Below are 20,324 nucleotides of genomic sequence, written 5' to 3'. Positions count from 1 at the left end.
TAGAGTTCAGTACAGAAATGTTTTAGAGAAGAAAACCCAAACCTTACCACTTCTGTGATGAAAAGTGTGTGCAGCTTAAATGTTTATGAGCTATATGAGTGTTTCACATCAGATCTATGATTTTGATCTTAATATCTAATTGAGTAATTGATTTAGACAAGTGATATTAGGTGGAACTCTTGCTGGGGTTAGACACAGTAATGTAACATTTAAAAAATTACAAGAATAAATAAATTTACTTGTAAGTTTAATTTCTTTGATTTATAAAAGTTATTTGTATTCCCAGAAAGACTTTGTCAGTCAGATAATTGGAGTACTTAAAAGGGAAATAAAATATGTTTAATTTATAAATATAGTTTAATCTGCCAAGATGAAAAATGAACTAAATTTATAGATGAGGCTAAACATTCATCAAAAATCCCTTAAAAGAACTTGTTAAAATTTGCTCAAGTTAAAGGAAGAGACAGGGTTTCCGCATTTATAACTTTAATAAATGGTCATATTAATTTTTAAAACCAAAGTAGTATTTGAAATACTTTTTTCTTTACTTAAAAGCAGCCGAGAGCCAAGAAAATGAAATGGTTAAATCTAAAGAAGACAATCATGATCTTCTGAGATCCAGCCATGCGAGCCAGTGCCAATCAAACCTGCGGACCACGTTTTTAATGGCACGCTCGTGTACACGGCACGCACATGCACACGCACACATACATGATTTTACAGAAGCGGAAACACAGTCCACATGCTGCTTGTGGGACACACTGCTGCCCGAGCCGCTCTCTCCCCTCCCTGTGAGGAGGCTGGAGGCAGGCCCCGTCCAGCCTCGTGTCCTTTCCCAGCCTCTCTGTAGCCGTGCACACTCATGCACACGTGCACAGTGCTTAGTGTTCTGGTCACAGTTTAGTTAACAAGCGGGTATTTGCTACACGTATTTCTCTGCTTATTACTTTCCTCACACAGCAGCTCACAGCGAGGACAAGTGACCTGTCGTAGCTCTGATGCCCCCCGATTTGTGGCTACTAACCTCAAGGTGCGTCCAGGCTGTGTCAACATCTGACAGCCTCAGGTAAGGGCCGCATGCTCCCCTCAGGCCACTGTGGGACGCACAACAGTCCCCAGGCTGTGTGGCGTGTCAGTCCCCCGACTACAGGAGGCTGCGCCCCTTTCCCAGGAGCCCCACACCTAGAGGGTTCGGCGTGCAAACAGGCCTCACCCAACGTGAACCTGCAGAGCTGTGAAGACCTACGGCGTCTGTGTTCCCAGAACATCACACTTCGCAGAATATCTACTTGGTTTACTTTCCCTTTTAGGTGTGGAGTGATTCTTTAGGTGACTTCGTGATGTGAGTCAAGGTAAGTAAGTTATCCTGCTGAGGCAGGTGAGCTGTTATGAGGGTGCACTTTGAACTTGTGCAGCCCCCATGTCAGCCCCGGCCTACGGGATGGAATAGCCATGACTTTGGCAAGTTGCTGAACATCTCTGAGCCAGGGCTCCTTTATCTGTAAATGGAGATCACGGCCAAGCCCTCCTGAGAGGTCGATGAAAGGACAAAGGAGTTACACAAGCAGAGTGCAATCCCAGCTCCTACGGGCCTGGCTCACAGAGAACAGTGAGTACATTAAGCTATGACTACGCTTTTCCATCCTTTTCCTTCCAAGAAGTGGCTGATTTTTTAACTTTTACAAAACAAGTCAGATGAAAGCTTCTGCGGCTACCTGAGCGCCTGCCAACGGTGGCCTCTGGCCTCTATTTCCTGTCCCTCCCTTTGGTCCTCGCTGTTCTGTGATGATCTTCTTTTTTTTAAAAAAATGTATCTTTATTTATTTCAGAGAGAGGACAGGAGAGGGAGAGAGAGACAGAAACATCAATGATGAGAGAGTCATTGATCGAGCCCGCAACCCAAGCATGTGCCCTGACCGGGAATCGAACCCCGATCGCCTGGATCCTAGGTCGATGCTCAACCGCTGAGCCACGCCTGGCCGGGCTGTGATGATCTTCTTGATTCACTTCACTGTCTCATCCTTTTGTGCAATCTCACGGTCCCTGTCCTTCCTTCATGGAGCATTTTAAACATTCAGTTGGCAATTACTTGGGTGCATATGTATTTCTATTTATTCATGATACTACCTCACATATCCTGAACTGTGGGTGGTTTTGCCTAAGGTACAGTGTGAGTAAGGCATATCCCCAGGAAGCCCAGGACAGGAGGCAGGTCCAGCCTGCTGGTCCAGCCTGAATTTCAGTGTCCTCCTCTCTCAAACAAGAGGCTTCATATGCCAAACAGTCTCCTTCCAGCTCCAAACCTTCAGATGCACATCAGAGATATCATGACATAATGGTCCTAAGTCTACAATGACAGTAAACCTTGTAAATAAAATTTTGTGTGAAACTAGATTCCTCAAAAATGCAAGTGTTAGAGGTAATTTACTTGCCTACGTAGCCTAACGACCTACTACAGGCCACACTGGTGGAGCTGTGGTCTCCTCGGTGTCGTTTAAGCCCCAGCACACCTTCCTTCTCTTTGCCCTGTTTCTGCAGAGATTCTGCTCGTGGTGACCTTGACTTCACGACCTTTGCATTTCAGTCTGAGGCTGCTCATGCTCTGCAGGGTTCTGCAATTCCAGGGCTTGGCCGGCAGAACACTCCAGGGAAGGCTGGGCATGCATGTGCCCTCCTGTGAGCTCCATCTATGCAGATTTGGAACCCCGAGGTTCTTCCTGTGGTCCATGATGCCGCTGACAAATTCCTACAGGGCTGAGGAGTTTCGGTGTTTTAAAGAGAAGTTGGAGGCGTGAATTTGGAACGTGGGGAAAGGGAGACAATGGCCACGCCATGGCAGTTAAGGATGTGCGGGGGCAGGAATGGAAGACATAAAGAGAGAGTAGGTCCCTGGCACTAGGTGGTGAGCTGGAAAGAAAGCTCTTAAGTTAGCTTCATGCATCTCCTGCAGTGTGTTTATAAGTGGTTTAGGATTCCACACTCAGGGTGCTGATGGATGGCCTGCTAATGTCGTGCAGAACGCCGGCATTCACATGTCCTGAGGAAGAACCAGACCAGGGTTTCTGAGGCCCCAGACAGCCTCTCTGCGGCCGCCTTTTCTCTCCTTCTGGTCAGCGAAAGGGCAGCGCTCACGTGAAGACAGCGCTGAAGCTCCTGCCAGGGCTGCTGCTGCCCGGGTTCGGCTGCCTGCCCGCCCTCCGGCTGAGGAGAACACTGGAGATTCCCGACGCTCGGTCCGCGCAGGCTGCCGGGGGGGCACTAAGGGCTGCTTTGGCCAAGGGCTATGTCGACACATCCAAGCCCCGAGGGACTGGGTTGGGAGCATGTGTCACCCGGCCCCAGAGTCTCCAAAACCCTCTCCTTCCTGGCGCCCTCCTCTGCTTCTCAGGCCACCCCAGGAACAGCGGAGACCAAACGAGTCACATGGATTCCTCAGATGGAGCCAGTGTCTGACCATGAGAGAATAAAGAATATATCTGGTCTTTGTCCCTGGGTCTTGGCAGAGAGCTTCCAAAATCCTTGGTAATTTCTGATTAGAATATCTTTGGCTCTTCACAGTGACCCCTAACTGCCTTATCTGAGTTCATGTTAATGAGGTGACTCCTGTGCCCTCTGGTTTCTCAGGAAAGGGGCTGACCTTGCTGGTGACCTTGCACTAATGAGGAGAGGGTTGAAACTTTCAGTCCCGCCCCTGACCTGGGGAAGGGAGGGGCAGGAGACTGAGGTTGATCAAGATCTAATCAATCTTGCCTCTGCAGTGACACTTGGGCAAAATCTCTGAACAGTGAGGCTTGGAGCACTTCCTGGTTTTGAGCACAGCTACCTGCACTGCGCAGGTGACACCCCCGACTCCATGGGGACAGGAGCTCCTCTTCTCAGGACTGTTGCAGATCTTGTGCTGTGTTCATGCTCATCTGGCTGCTCATTGACATCCTTGTAAATAAAATATTAATTGTTAAGTGTAGCACTTTCCTGAGTTCTGTGATTCATCCCAGTGAATTATCAGAACTGATGGGAATGTGAGAAGCCCCTAGTTTGTAGCTGGCAGTGCAGAAGGGTGGGTAGCTCGGGGACCCCACTCAATGCTGACACCCGAAGTGAAGGCAGTCTAGTAATAATATAACGTTACTAAGAACTAAGTCTTTGGCTATACGAACAAAAGGAAAAGCCAAAATATCTATTTAAAATAGCATAGAAAATTCCAAATTCCATGGGAAAAAATAATTTAACATGTCTAAGTCCCAAATGGAGAAAATTGTAGGTTTGAGTTAAGGGACATACAAGGAAACTAGAGCAGATGGAGAGAAGTTTCATATTTCCATATGTGAGGGCCCAGTATTGTAAAGATGTGGGCCCCCCATCCCCAATATTCTATAAATCAAGTGGAATTTTAAATCTGCCCCCCAAAGGTTGTTTCTGAAATAGACACATTTATCTGGAAGAATGAACATGTGAGCAAAGCACAGTAATGGGACGGGCTGGCGGTAAAGGAGTCAGGGGAGAGGCAGGTAGCGCCCTTTCATACCTGTGCTACAGTATCATGTACAGTTATTTAACCTCATGATATAGGTATGAAAATTTAAAAATGATAAAGCATAAGTATTCATGAGCACTTAGGATGTGAGCACAGCAACACCCACTAATTAAGAGCTTCTCTCTACCTTTCAGAAGACACTCTAGAGTCAAAATATTCCATCGTTTAATCCTCACAACTAGAAAATATGCACAGTTCTCTCCATTTCACAGATGAGGAATGTGGGGCTTGGAAAGGTTGGAGAACATGCCCAGGTTTACTCATCTAAGAAGCAACAGGACTGGGAATTTAAACCAAATCATCTAACTTCAAAACCCAGACTTCTCACAACAGCTACACAGGTCCACTAGCCGTTGCTAGATATCCTGGGATTTTTAAAATAATAGCTTCATTGAGGTCTAAATCACCTACCACAAAATTCATATTTTAAGTATAGAGTTCAGTGGTTTTTAGTATATTTCATTTAGCAGAATGTTTCAAAGTTCAACTGTGTTGTAGAATGCATCACTCCTTCATCTGACTGTAGGGCTGAATAATTCGCCATTGTGTGATATGCCGGATTTGTTTATCCATTCGCCTGTCGATGGGCATTTGGGTAACTTCCACTTGTTAGCTATTATAGACAGCACAGCTATAAGCATCCATGTACAAGCTTTGGTGTGAACAGGTTTTCATTTTCTTGGGTATGTAACTAGAAGTGGGAATGATAAGTTACATGGTAATTCTATGTTTAAGTTTTAGAGGAACTGCCAAACTGTTGTCTACAGTGGCTGCACATTTAATTTTCCCACCAGCAGTGTACAAGGGTTCCAACTTCTTCACGTCCTCACTAATGCCCGTGCCTTTATTAAATTCAGCCATCCTGATGGGTATGAAGTGGCATCTCATTATAGTTTTGATTTCCATTTCACTAATGACTGATGATGTTCATGTGTTAATGGGTTGTTGTACTTTTTAGATAAAAGTCTCTTCAAATCCTTTGTCCATTTTTAATTGGGCTATTTGTGATTTTACTGTTGGGTTGTAAGAGTTCTAGATGCAAGTCCCCTATCAGATATATGGTTTAAAAATATTTTCTCCCTTTCCCGATTGTCTTTTTATTTTCTTAATGCACAAAAATGTTTTAACTTCTAAAAGTTCAAATTATGTATTTTTCCTTATATGGCTTATGCTTTTGGTGTCATGGCTGAGAAACCATTACTTAACTAATGAACACACAGACTCACTCCGATATATTTTTCTAAGAGTTGTACAGCTTTAGCTCTTACACTGAGGTCTACCACCTGTTTTGAGCTGGTTTTTGTGTATGGTGTGAGGTAGGGACCCAACTTCATTCTTATATTCTGGGAAATTTTCATATTTACATTAACCCAGCCCCTGTAATAGCACTCTGAGATAATCTGAGAAGTAAATAGATGAGGCACAGTGAGGCTATTTAACGTGCCCAAGGTAACACAGCTACTAGTTGGCAGAGATAACCAGAAAGTTTAACTTGGGAATTCATTTCTTCGGGGTTAATAAGGAATTTGTAAAATGGGAAGGCTAATCTAGCAAATGTAATGTGTTGCTGGCTCCAATTTCAAGCAAACTTGCCTCTGGTGGTAACACTGCACCCCTCACCCGAGGCTGAGCAGTGGCTGCAGAAGCCTCTTTCCCACATACCAGGGCCATTTGGAATCTGGGGGACATGGTCTTTCGTGGTAAGAAAATAGTTCCCAAAACTGCTCCATCTCTCAAGCGGATGAGCATCACTAATGTTTCTCCTAGGTGCCAAAATTGTATCCTTCCCCACTGCAGCTTTCTGCCACTGGCCGATCTGAGTCTGGGTCTTGCTAGGAACACTGATTTTTGTATGGGTCTGTGGCCTATGGTGCACAAGCAGCTCTTCTTTTGTGGGCTGCCCTGCACAGGTCCTTTCTGATCCCCTCATGCAGTAGAAAAGAGCAGCCCTTATCAGGCAGGAGCAGGCGCTTCCCTGAGGCCAGTTACTCTTGGACTCTAATGAACCCCCTGGCTCCTGGAGTCCACCCACAGGCTCCAGTGTGGCTTTGGTCCTGTACATATATTTGGCCTCTACGTCTAATCACTTAGCAAAATGCCTCTTATGTTAGGTACAGACTAATAGCAGCTCTTGATGAAGCTGAGGATGTTAATGCTGTTGGTATTATCATCATCATTCCCAAATTACCATTAAAGACACCCAAACAAGACAGACCAGTGCCTGTAATAGATTATGAGGTATCCCTGATTCAAAACACTCAGTTTATACATTTTCATAACTGCAGAGTCCACCAGCCCCCACTGCAATTTGTCCTACACACACTCTCATGGCCCTCACCACGTCCCCTCCCCTAAAATCCAGTGTCAAAACTATCTGTAGCTTTCATGGGGACGTCCGGGTGGTTGCACAAGTAGAGGATGGGAAGAAGCACAAAAAAGGAAGCATGGAAAACTGTAGGGGGCAACTGTCAGCTGGCGGGAGACCCTCAACGCCTCAAGGGTCTGTACAAAAAACAATAAAACACGAAAGAAACTGTGCCTGATATGAGGCTGGTTTGCGTCGGGTAAGAGGGCAGAGCTTCCCTTGCTTTGATGCACGTACAGTCCTGTTGGCACTCACAGGGACATCGGATCCACTCAGTCCGCTGCCAGGGGATAGCCAGCATCAGCCTGGGTGGGGCTGTGCCCCCATCCGGCTCTGGGCTCCAACTCCCTCCTGTTTTCGTGGTAAAATCACTGCCCCCCAAGCAGCCAACCTCCCCTGCATTCAGGTGCTATCTCAGTGTGTTCCTTTGCACACTTAACGGCTGGCCCACAAATACACAGAGAACAAGTGACAGTCATCCCCCGCTTACTAGTAGTTGTTTTTAAAGTGATACCATTTGAGCAACAAATATATTCACTGTATATCTTCTGTCTTCATGCTTCTGTATCTCTTACTTAAATTATCTTTTCTTTTTCAGAATTTAAATACTATCATTCTAAAGGGTTAAAGATTCCAGATGCTTGAAGCTGAAATAATCTACAAAGCCATCAAAGGGCGTTAAGAAGTGGTCAAATAAAGCGTTACAGAAATGTGTCTCTCTACTAATAGCTTGTATGTTTTGAAGAACCATTTCTCTTTGACGTACACTCAATTTGCACGTCCCCCTCTGCAATCCCCTCCATGCACCTGGTACAATGCTCACGCGGAGCTCCCCTCCTGCCTTTGGTCTTTTAATCTCTCGTACCTGCTCCCCCGTTCCCTCACTCACATGCCTCATTCTATCCACAACAATCACACTGTTTGAAATGCACTGCACCTGTAGGACTGAACTCAAGGCCACAGGTTTGCACTCTGAAGTCACCGACTCTACAAACGAACACAAATCCACCCTCACCTGTGCCCGCTGCGCCCTCTATTCTCACCCTAGCGCTCTCTGCAGGGCAGGAGATGTCCATGCTCACGCCTGACTGCCCCACCACAGAAAGCTCGCTGAGGGCAGGGGACACCTTCGAGGTCCTCCCCCGTGCTCCACGGCCAGCACCAAGCTATGACGAGAGGACATGTGCAGAAAATCTTCAACTTCTACATTTCTCAGTTCTGCTCATTCTTTAAGATCTTTTCCCATGAAGCTTTTCTTAATCCCCTCAGGCTGAGACCCTGTTCTCTGGAAGCACATATATGAACCGTAGCACTCTCCACCTGGCGCTTAAACTAGTAGGCTTTATAATCTCCCTGGTTGTCTCCTCTTCTGAATATAGGCTCTTTCCTTCATGAAGGGAATGTCAATGGTTGAGTGCATTTACGTCCTGTATAGTGTCTTCTATCTATTAGGATATATATGTATACATTTGGGATGGAAAAATGTTCTATACATTTAAAATATATGAAGCAATCCCAAAATATATGCCTTTTGTTGGGAAAAGATAGATCAGTATTGATCAACATTGGTCCTCAGCATTTGGGCTTCCTTAATAATTTCATCAATTTATTACTTTTTTAAATTACCATTTCAACTTTGGCTTTAAGAGATATAACAATCTATCTTCAGATTCTTACAAATCAGTTCCTCCAGAGTATAAAATATAGAAGTCAGAATTATGCATTGGATATGCGCAAAAAGTATTGAAGCAACCGCTTATTAGAACTACACTTTTTCCATGATATAAAAGTATAGCAAATAGGTAACCTGATATTTTCATTGTTCTGTTGGAAATAAGAGACTAACTAGAATAAATTCTTAATGAAATGGGATGAATACTACATCTCTGTGTAGCTAGCCTTTAAATCACACACACACACCACTGAAATTGACTTTTAATTCCATGCCCCTAATAAATGATATGGCAGAGACCCTTTCCAACCTATCAATAGCACTATTAAAATAAAAAAGAGAAAGCTGAAAACTAATCAAAGCCTTGAAGTTGGCAAGAAATCACAATTAATCTAGTAGAAAATCACATACATGGAGAAAGTCAGCAATTTTCATGGTAAAATCGATGCACAACCATCTGCTAATAAGCAGCTCTCAGTAAACGGTGGTCCAGTTGATGTTCTTTCTCAGGAGGTTTAGTTACCAAAGTATGAACATAGTCTGATCATGGGGGCTCTTTTCTATAAAGTAGGTCAGCACCAGGGACCCCAAGCGAGTGCTACACGTTTCTGTCTTGTAGCTGTGTGTCCTTTGGTAATGAGTTTCCAGTTGCTTGATTTCATAAGGATCTTAGAAAGGAAATGTATCGACAAGCCAGCTTGCAAATAATAAAATGCATGAACATAGACCTCTGAAAAGAACATATCTGAAAATACGTACTGGGCATTTCCACAGTCAAACCGACAGGGTAGAAATGTGGGTGACAAAGGCAGAGGCCCACCCGTCTGCTGGGCTGCCCAGAGCCTGTACTGATGGCCACGGGGACTGAAGGGAGAGGAGCAAGTGGCTCCATGCCCCAGATGCAAGGGGACGCGAGCATGCTGTCAACCACTGGCTCGATCTTTACCCTCCTCGACTGTGTTTCCAGGACAGCAAAATGTCAAAACGGTTCTAGCAAACCAACACTTTGTCTGGTTCTTAACCACATGTATACGGAGAGCATGGGAAGCTTAGGCCCCAAGAGCCCGTGTGGCCAAACGAAGCCCCGCCCTTGCTTACTTTTCACCGTGAGGAACATGGACTTGCTGACGTCCGCGCCCACGTCGTTGCTGACCTTACACAGGTAGTAGCCGCTGTCTTCCTCCACCACGTGCTTGATCAGCAGAGACCCGTTGCCGAGGACCTGGATCCGGCCATTCAGGGGGATTGGCTGGAACTGGGGAACCCCAGCACCTGGGATGAAATGAAAAAGGGGACCGGTGATGTAGACTCAAATACATAAGGGGGGCAACGAGCTTGCGGTCTCCCAGAATAGCAGAGAGAAGTGACTGACATCTAACATATAGCAGAGATAACAAGACGACAGTGATGGGATGCACCAGGTTTGTTTTCTTCCCTTTCCTCCAACATTGAAATTCTTGTTTGGAGAGAAATACATTTATTTAAAATGACAGCATTCCAACCTCTTCGATAAACAGTAAGAAGCCTTACAGATGGTTTCTACATAAAAAGACAAATGTAATGAGTGTTAAGTGGCTGATAAATTATTCAAAGACATCTCAGTAGAGTGACAACAGAGGTAGATGCCTCTCATAGCACCAAATAAACTCATGTTCCCGGGACTTCACATGCATGTAAACAAGGGTGCTCCAGGGACACGGCACCTGCAGACCTTTCTCGCTGCACGCATCTGAGTCTACAGAGGGAACACAAGCACTGCAGGTTTCTCCTCTAAGTGTAGTTGCGTCCAGTCTAGAAACATACGCACTGTGAATATTGTCTGATGCTATTTAAATAAATAAGTCAGATCAGTGCGGTAAAGCACACCCTCCTCAGAGTGCCTGCACTCAGGGAGATGATGACACAGATGTGACATCATATAAATGAGAGATCTACATAAAATTGTTCTGCAAAACATATTTTATAAATAACATACCAGAAGATTGATGTCTTGAGCGATTCCGGGGAACTGGAAGTTTGGATGGGCTTATTGTGTTGCTTGCCTCTCTCTTGGGGACATGGGGTAGGACTGAGAGGGTGTGAGCCAAGCCTCAGTGGGCTGACATGGCCCCTCTCCTCTCTGACCTGAGACTGAGGTTTGGGGGAGGGCCCAGGGGTGCGGACAAGTTCCACCTTCCTTGAGAAAGCCCAAAGTGTGACCCAGGCTGTGTCCCGGAGAGAAGCTGCCAGTCTCTGGGGCCCTGGAACCTCCACGGGACTAGACAAGTGAGCAGTCCCCATACCCCTCCTGCAGAGCACACTTCAAACTCTGCATCTGAGGACATGATATGGGGACACTTCCTCCTGCTATCTCTGCACCAAACTGCCTATTCACCTACCCGGTGCCCCTCGGCTCACAGGGGCGGACTCTGTGGCTGTGCCTTCCCTCATTTCTGCCCCACCAAGGAGTTAAAAAATATTAACAGTGATGTAAGGGGACCTTTCACAGAACAAGGAGGACCAGCAGAATCCTTACAACAGGCAGTTTCTATCCAAAAAAACAGCTAGAGAGGACATGAAAAATAGTTTCATTTCTGTTAACGATGAAGAAAGACGCAAAGGAATGTCAGTTCCATCCTAACAACAAAAATAGGACTGTTCATCTACAACATCATACTTTTCTTTGAATGAATCAGAAATGTGAAGCCATAGGCCACTAGGGAAACACTTAGTTGTAAAGGGTTCAGAGCCCTGCCAGGCGATATGGGTCGTAGGAACAATTTCATCTCTGGCTCAGGATGCGAGGACAAGGTAGTGGCATAAAAGAGGGGGAATAAGTCCCCCAAATGAATAATTCTGACAACTTCTACTCATACTTCCACATGCAGGGGTTTGCAGGGGTCTCCAAGCCAACCATGGTTATACAATATCCCTAAGGCAATGCAGAACTGTCCCAGGTGCTGAAATAACTTACAGGAGTAACCTGCCTCCCCATTCATGATCTTTTCGCAGGCATGGTTTACAAAAACAGACACCATCATGGTCTGAATAAAAACAGTTGGCCTGATACTAGTGGTATACATGAAAGACAGACTGGGTGGAGCTGGGGGCACATCTACTTACAAGAAACATCTCTGAAAGGACTAGACATTCTCACCTATGTCTTTGGAATGTACATATGTTTGGCAGATAACAAACAAACAAGCAACTTCATACCTTTAGAGAATTTCCACACTATCGTGGGTACAGGATAACCCTCGGCCGAGCAGTTGAGGATGACTGCCTTGCCATAAATCCCGTCCTGGTCTCGTGGCTGAACCACAAACTTGGGAGGAACTGAAAAGAGATAAATGTCACCAGTAATTCAGACAAGACCAACTTATTAGAGGTATGATTTTAAGAAATCCAAGACTTTAATAAACATTAAAATACAAAGAATGTTTTACATACGTGGAAAATTAGAAAACAGTGTTTGCAATTTGGGATAAACTAGAAAAGCCATCTCATTGCAGGCAGTTTTTCTTATTTATATCCATGAGCTTCTGCAGACAAAGTTATTTTGCACTGGGGGAAACTAGACTCTTGAGTGTGGGAGTTGGACTAAACCAAGAGAATGTGACATTCTGTTTTTGATTTGTGCTTTGGAAGATCTTCAGGAATCCATTGCATGGAAAATAGAATCAGAACCACAATTTAAAGAAGAGGTAGAACACATTTGCTTGTCAACGAGAAATTATCAAGAGTAAGCATTCCTCTTGGCATGAGCTACTCAAAGCAGTTGTTATCTATTCTCCCTGAAACAGGATAGGAAGGGAGAATGGAAAAAGCATTCCCGACAGGAAATAAAGAACACAGCATGCTCTTCAACTCTCCCCCAAATCTGACGAAGACACACACACCACTATTCCTGATGTCGGCATCCTTCTGGGCCAAAAGGGGGCTATGCAGGCTAGTTGATGTGAGGTACCATGATGGCTTTATAGTGTAGCTATTTGAAAAGCAAATGAAGAAGCTGCTTATTAGGTGAGTTTTGTGTGGTGCTAAAAAGTCTAGCCTTCTGCAAAACACACACATACACTCCATTGAAAACATGCCTGCCAAGAGAAAGCAAATGCTCTGAGTTAAGGTATTGTGATTTTAAGAGTATTCGGGTCCTCTCTTAAGAAGATACAGATTCTTCTAGAAAAGGTAGCATCTGAAAGGTGCTAGAATCTCAGGATCTTTTCCAGCAGGTCAGTCATTAATTATGGGATGGGCTTTCAATGAGGCAGGATTATGTGAGAGGAAACAGATGATGTCATTATATATTAAACACTTAGCAAATAGGGGTGCTCTTCCTCCCTTTTCCATAATTCCTGGAAAGCTAATCCTGACTGCCTTGCAATTTCCAGAATTCTTCATTCTGAAACAAACATGGACCATATATACATGTAGATAGGTAGGAGTTCCAGCCACCCCATGAAATGGACTGGGAGGAAGATCAGAGCCTAGGTGAGCAGGGGCTTAGAAGCACATTGACATTATATGAGCTGTCGTGAAGATGACTTTGCCATCAAACAGCCAAGGTAGAGAGGGCTCTATCAAGACACAAGAAGCAGCTGTCAATGAAACCCCCTGCTGTGTTTCTGGAAGAGACAATGAAATGAAGGCTAGGAGTACACAGCCAAGGGCCAAATCCCTGGGTTGGATCTCCAAATCTGCTACTTCCATTTGGATGATCTTGTGCAAGTTATCAAATGTCTTTTAACTTTAATTTCCTTATATGTAAATGGGAAATAATGGCATCACTCATCATAAAGGATTCGCCTGGGGATCAAATGAATTAAGTTTATAAATATTCTCAGAACAGCACCTGGACGGTAATAAGTGCTGTAGGAGTGTTGGTTAATTTAGGAAATGCAGGTATGTGTGGCTTTAACACAAAAAACACAGTTCCAGACTCACAAATTAAATAAGTTACACAGTCAATGGATCTCTTCAATATTGCTTAACTAGTAAGCAATTTTACTTCATTTAGATGGTATTCTGAGACAAGTATACTTGATAAAATGTAAATATATTTAAAATAAGGTACTCAGGTGGACTATCTCATGCTGAGAAAATTATTTCTAGGAAAAATACTAGAGAATTTATAGAGCAAAGTTTTCTGATAAAAATAATCCATTAACCTCAAGGATAGATTGCAAATTTTAAGACATCACTCCAGAGTCTTTCTGCCCCAGTGGAAGGCAAATATGCAGTCATCAACATTCTAGTTTCTATTTGGCTTACATTCTGCTAAGAGCAAGGAACCCCTTGTCAAACAGGCAGGTAACTAATCTCTTGTATTTCATCTGGAAGGTCTAATTATAATTGATCCATGACCACTCCCCTTAATTTGGTTCTAATCCAAAGGGATGTCACTTAAAAACTGATCAAAGAGGTTTCCATGGAAAATAACCACTGACATATTGTAAGTGTAAGGTAATTACAGATGGAAATGGCCCATAAAATTGCAAATTATCTTTCATATCCCTCTCTTTCATCTCTTTGTATCAGGTACTGATGATTCTTGGGAAATATATCACATAGCCTCAAATTCTGTGTATTTTCACTGCCATGCCCTAGTCATGACAGGCAGATAGGGTTCATGGTGAAGTGCCACATACCCTCTGCCTATCTGGTTTCAGAACCCCAAGAGCTGGACAGCTCCACACACTTCGCCAGGCTACTAGACCACGACCACGAGTCTCTCTTTGCTGTCTCAGGGCCTTCTCTGAAGTCACAACAGTTACTCACCTCCACTGATGCAGCCCAGAAATGTGAGAGACAATTGCGTATCATTGAGGGACAGGAGATGGGATAAATGACCTGCCTCTCCATCCTGCAATCCCATAGGACAATTCTAGGGCATATTCCATGCTTGTGCTTTGCAAACATTAGAAGGCATCAGAATCGCCCAAAGAGCTGATTAAAAGACAAATTGCTGCCCTGACTGGTGTGGCTTAGTTGCTTGGGCATCGCCCCATGCACAGAAGGTTACCTGAAAAGGTTGTAGGCTCTATCCCAGTAGGTGGTGTGCAGGAGGCAGCTGATTGATGTTTCACTATCACATTGATTTTTCTCTCTCCCTCTCCATTTCCCTCCCTCTAAAAATCAATTTAAAAAATCTTTTAAAAAACATCATAAATTGCTGAACCCCATCCCCAGAAATTCTGACTCAGTAGATCTCAGATCTCACTAGAATCCAAGATTCTACCTTTCTAATAAGCTCCCAGCTGAAGCTGAGGCTGCTGGTCCAGAATCCACACTTGGAAAACCACTATTCTTCATGATTCCTTGGAGGATTTCCACCCACAACAAATGAGCCTCAGTTGCCCACAGCATCAACCAGCTCATCAAAACAACTTTCATTGACGTTTCCTTCCTTTCTGATCTCACGTTTCCATGTTCTCTCACTCTGGGATGAAGGAACTACATCTCAAGTAAGCGACCCACAGTTAAGTCTGTACCTCAGTCTACTTTCAGAGGAACTCAGCCAGAGACAAGGCTGATAGAGTCACTCATGTGGGTTCCTGAAACAGCCTCCAAACCGGTCTACCTGCCACCAGCTGCCCCACTTGAATCCATTCTCCACACAGTGGCCTAAAGGATCCTTCTAAGACCCAAATTGGATGACTGTACTCCCCTGTTTAAAATCACCAGTGCATTCCCATTGTTCCTTGATACAATTCAGACTCTTACACTAATCTGAAGGCTTTCTATGACTTGGGTCCTTGGTCTCCAGCTTCATCTCTTGATGTTCCCCTCTTCCTGGCTTTGCTCCAGACATTCTAAAATCCTCTCCATTCTCTAGTCCACACGATCACCCTTGCTGCTGGGTCTTCACACATGTTTCTGCATTTCTTTGTTTAATGAATTATTACTTACATCTCAGATCAAAGCCCACTCAGTCTGGGACACCTTTCCTGATGCTGTGGATGAGATGAAGTGTTTCCACAGCTCCCTGCATTATCCTAGCACAACCTCGATCACACTTGTTTGTATGGCCAGTTCAATTGCCCGCCTCCCACGTCAGGCTGTATACTCTGAGAGAAGACCTTTCCTTTAGCATAGATCATCATGCCCCCAGTATGGAGCACACTGCTAGGGCACCGAGAGCACTCTGCAAATACCTCATGAATGGATAAATAAATAGTTGCTATTATTATTCCAGCTTATAAAACAGGGAAATAGACCTTGTCCAAAGTGTCATGGCTCAGTTAATAACTCAGATCAGAGCAACCCCAGCACTCAAGGCCTTTGAGTAGGATGGGCCCAGAAGCACCACTGAGAGAACTGAGCAAAGCATCATGGGGATTCTGGCCACAGAGATACAGAACTGGAGGCGGAGGGAGGCAGAGCCTTCAGGACTGTCTGGGTGCATAATTCCCTGAAGTTGCTGGTTTCCTCTTTTTAAAATTATATTTGCATATTCAAATTACCCAGGGTGCTAGGACTCAAACTTGGCTGCATATTAGAATCAACTTGGGGACTTCACAAATTTCTGAAGCCTAGGTTTGACCTTAAAAGATGATTATTTAACTAGTATGGGCTGCACTCCAGACATTAGGAATTTTTTTAAGCTCTCCATATAATTCAAGTGTGTGACAAAATTTAAGAACCACTTATGGGTGACTTGGGGGGGGGGAAAATGTGCCAGAGATCTGGGAGATGGGTCTACTCCCAAAGATTATGATGTAATTGGGGATAGTTAGGACTAGAAAATAGTCATCAGTGGTTTCTTAAATCTCCCAGGAGATTCTTTGGTGAAGTCCGATTGACCATGCCCCATATCACCTTGTCCTCGACTGCTTCTCCCGTCACTGACCTGATTGGGAAGCACGCTTCCTTTCTCAGGGTTTCATCACTGAACTGGTGACTTAATGCTAATTTCATAGAAGCTTATTAAACATATTTGAAGAACAAACACATGAGCCATTAATCAGACTGTGATCAACTATATTCCGAAATGGCTAGGCTCAGCTTCAGTTCATCTGACCTTTGCCTGGGTCTAAAAGTCTAGTTGCCCTTCTTGCTAAGGATGCAAAGAACACTCATGCCTTATCTAGCATTTCTGTCCTCTGACTTGCAGACCTCAGGGCAGGCTATATGGAGGACAGGCAGACTTACTGCTTTGTCCTTCACAAATCACAGAGCAAGAATCAATTCTTCTCATAAGAAAACACTTAGGAAACAGACGCCAGGTTGGTCCTCATTTTATCTTAAAAATGAAAAAAATTCAAGTATCCCAATTCTTATACTCAAAAGTACAAGTTATAAAGAGAAAAATGTGATTTGAATCTTTAGTTTGTATCTAACTGAAGATATATTTTCTTACGCATTCATGGACAATCTTTTTTATAAATACAGAGTTGATTTCTTTGTGAGCCTGTATGCTTCAATTTCTTTTGCTGGCAAATAGAAAATGCATTGCTGCCCTATCCTGTTTGGCTAGGTGGTTAGAGCGTCGGCCAGCAGACTGTAGGGTTCTGGGTTCGATTCTGGCCAAGGGCACGTACCTCAGTTGTAGGCTCAATCCCCGGCCTCTGTTAGGGCTCCTGAGGGAGGCAACCAGTCGATGACACATCAGTGTTTCTCTCTCTCTCCTCTCTCTCTGCTTTTCTAATAAGCTCCCAGCTGAAGCTTCTTCTCTTTCTCTTCTCTCTCTCTCTCTCTCTCTCTCTCTCTCTCTCCCTCCCCCCTTCCACTCTCTCTGAAAAGCAATGGAAAATTATCCTCAGGTGAGGATTAAAAAAAGAAAGAAAATGCACTGCTTTTCAGTCAGAAAGGAAGAAGCAGTGCCAGGGGACAAGGTCCAAGGACTGAGGAAGGACACAGGCACCTACTACTCAAAAAAGAATCAGCCCAGATCTCCCACTATCCCAAAGATAATGGAAGTCTCCCCTCCGGACAACTACACTGAGAGCCCAGTGGTTGGGGATCTTAAAATGCAAATAATCAACAATATAAATCTTTAAAGTCATACAGTTACTTGGGCGATGTGGATGAATATTGCACCAGCAGTTGACTGCGTACCACTCTTGGAGAACCATAAAATCGCAGAATATCCACGGCTCAGGAGACTTTACAGAACACAAGCAGCTCGCTTGATAGACGAGGCGTGTGAACCTTAATGGGAATCTGGCGACTTGAGCAGGGATTTGAAATAAGACCAATGCTTACACTGCAGATGTATGGAGACCCCTGCCGATGTTTTCTACCAGTGAGACTACCCTATCTTTAGTTTTTGCATAAACATCATTACAGTTTGCTTAATTTATGTCGCAATAGCCTCCCCAAATTTAATGCTAAACAGAAGACAGAAACAAAGAAACCCACATTTCTAAAAAACAAAAATATTAAAAGCTACTCTTTTTTCATTTTTTTAGAAAAACTATGATATGTGGCTTTGACAAATATTTTTTAAAACCATCAAACTAAATAATATTATAAGAAGCGCTACATAAAATAAATACAATGCAGCAAGAGCTCATGGGCTTTGGTACTCAAAAATCAGTTGGTTGATGGAGGAAAGCCCTATTTCATGAATTAAATCCTGTCTCTCCCATGTCTTCACTCACACATTGCTTTGCTGCTAATATTTTGAAACTTCATATTTTAGGTAGATAAAACCTTAGCTTGGAGTTTAGGGGAATTCATAGTTGGTTTCTATAGTTTCATATTTTTTTAATGGGATGACAGCCAATTCTATGAATTCTAGTTATATTTTCATAGTATTTCAAGCGAACACCGTAATCTGGCGCTTAGATGCCACGCGTCCCCGTCGCTCGCTCACCTCTCACGATCAGCTGGCTCTGGTGCTCCACGGCCGCTGCCTCGTTCCGGGCTATGCAGGTGTAATTCCCGTTGTGCATCAGGGACAGGTTGGAAATCCTTAAGGAGCTTGTGAAGTCAATGTTGTCAATGGTCACCCCAAGGCTCGCTGGGATTGGACGGCCATCCTTCTGCCAGGTGATCGTGATGGGTAAGTCCCCTGAGACCACAACGCATGGGATGAAGACCCGCTGTCCAATGGAGAATCTCGGAAACTCAAAAGGTTGGATGAAGGGTGGCACTGAGAGGAAAGGGAGAAAAGTGAGATAGAAAAGGTGATAATGGGCTGTGTAAATAGTCTACACTCTCTTCCCTGTTAACCCTCTTGCATGGCATCACTCATCTTACACTGTTACAACACTCCTACTTATCTCATCTCTTTGTCTAAACCAGGCACTGAGAATTCAGGCACTGACAAGGCTCAGTCAGAAGCTGTGCTTGGCAAGCCAAAGGGAGCGAGGGCCTAGTGTAAACTGTCGAGAGTAGACACAAGAACTGCCACATGCCCAGCAGCTGGAGAATGTTTCATGCTGGGCCCTTAACAGTTTGCTTTGTACAGTTAAAGCAAAATCACAATAATTAATTAAGACTCTAAACCCAAAGTTATAGTTAATACGTTATAGGTAAAAAAGATACAGCTAAACTATTAAAAAACATATTTACATAAGAAAACCTATCCAAATAGTTAAAATAAAAGTTTTCATGATGAAAGTAAGAATTTAGTTAGAGGGGAATGTCATTTTCTCCGAATAATGTCAGAATCGGGGTTTGTTATTTGTTGCTTTGCTCCCACATTTTATCAGGAAGCACTTTTAAAAATGCAAATTAAACCTAGAGACCTAGTTGTCAATCACACCACCTTTACCCTTACTACAAATGTTGTCTCCCCTGCTTCAGCCATGAATCACAAGTCTGCTGTACAGATGCTTTAAAAAGTTTTGAAAGTCCCAAGTCTTATATTTTACATGGATAAGATACAAAAATTGGAGGTGAAAATTAAAACAAGTGATTCAAAAAGGTTTCTTAATGACTTTGGTAATGCCAATGGCCTCTTTGAGACACACTGCTTGCTTTATCTGGCTCATTACATCGCCTTCTACGGTCAGTTCTCGGAATCTTGCGGATGGTGAAGGCTTGTAGTGTTTCAGGAGCAGAAATTCCCATGTGACTCACGACAGTATTTGCCATAACCTTCCTACACGGAGTATGCACGTATCTGCTGCATGCCACTTACTACCAGTCTTGTTTATTTCATTCCTATGATGGGAATTCCTTCCTTCAAGACGGTTCAGAGCCAGCAAATGCTGCCAAATGTTCATTTAGCCTCTTCTTTTTAAAAAGCAATGACATATTCTTGTTCCTACTACTGTATAAATTTTATTCTTTCTAAGCCTTTAATTAAGAAGGTGAAGAAAGGCTAATATTTTTCTGTATGTCGTCCTCAAGAATTAATTATCTAGTCTTCCTCATAGCAGGAAACACAACTGTTTCTTTCTCCCAGAGACAGTACCACGTGCTGGAAGAAACACGGGTGGGCTGTTGGGCCATGGTGGGAATTAGCAGTGTCTTCTCCATCCAGTTTCTTTCACTATGATTCTATTCCTTCCTGTGTTACATTTCCACAGTGATAATGAATCGCAATTCATGAGAGTGCTGGGGGAGGGCGCCCGGGGGGACACAGGAGCTGCTCAACAGCATTGGCATTCTCTCTCCTCCTCACTCTCTTTTTGTCCATGGCCCCTAATTCGCTGGGAAAAACCAAATCCATCGCGTGAGTGTGGAGACATACTGAGGCTCTGTTTGTATTGCCTGTGTCATTTCCTCAAGTCCACATGTTGTCACCACTTCTTCAGTGGCAACAGCCCCATGGGCCACCACACAATTCTCAGGTTGACAGCTCTTGGTCCCGATTCCTCAAA

The 20,324-nt window shown here is 43.9% G+C and overlaps 1 protein-coding gene across 1 annotated transcript in view; it reads right to left on the bottom strand.

Annotated features, from left to right (window-relative positions):
• The window catches only part of DSCAM (DS cell adhesion molecule), a gene marked incomplete at its 5' end in the record, with an annotated part of 333,650 nt that overhangs the window by 113,988 nt on the left and 199,338 nt on the right, over positions 1-20,324 (bottom strand). The window contains 3 exons of the mRNA XM_081138830.1: positions 9,670-9,843; positions 11,767-11,886; positions 18,368-18,646. Coding sequence (XP_080994956.1) covers positions 9,670-9,843; positions 11,767-11,886; positions 18,368-18,646 — 573 coding nt within the window. The remainder of the gene's footprint in view (positions 1-9,669; positions 9,844-11,766; positions 11,887-18,367; positions 18,647-20,324) is intronic.

Source organism: Miniopterus schreibersii, assembly GCF_964146895.1.
Source record: "Miniopterus schreibersii genome assembly, chromosome: 5".
Lineage (NCBI taxonomy): Eukaryota > Metazoa > Chordata > Mammalia > Chiroptera > Miniopteridae > Miniopterus > Miniopterus schreibersii.
The sequence above is the reverse complement of the archived record's forward strand: the minus strand, read 5'-3'. Positions and strand labels throughout refer to the sequence as shown.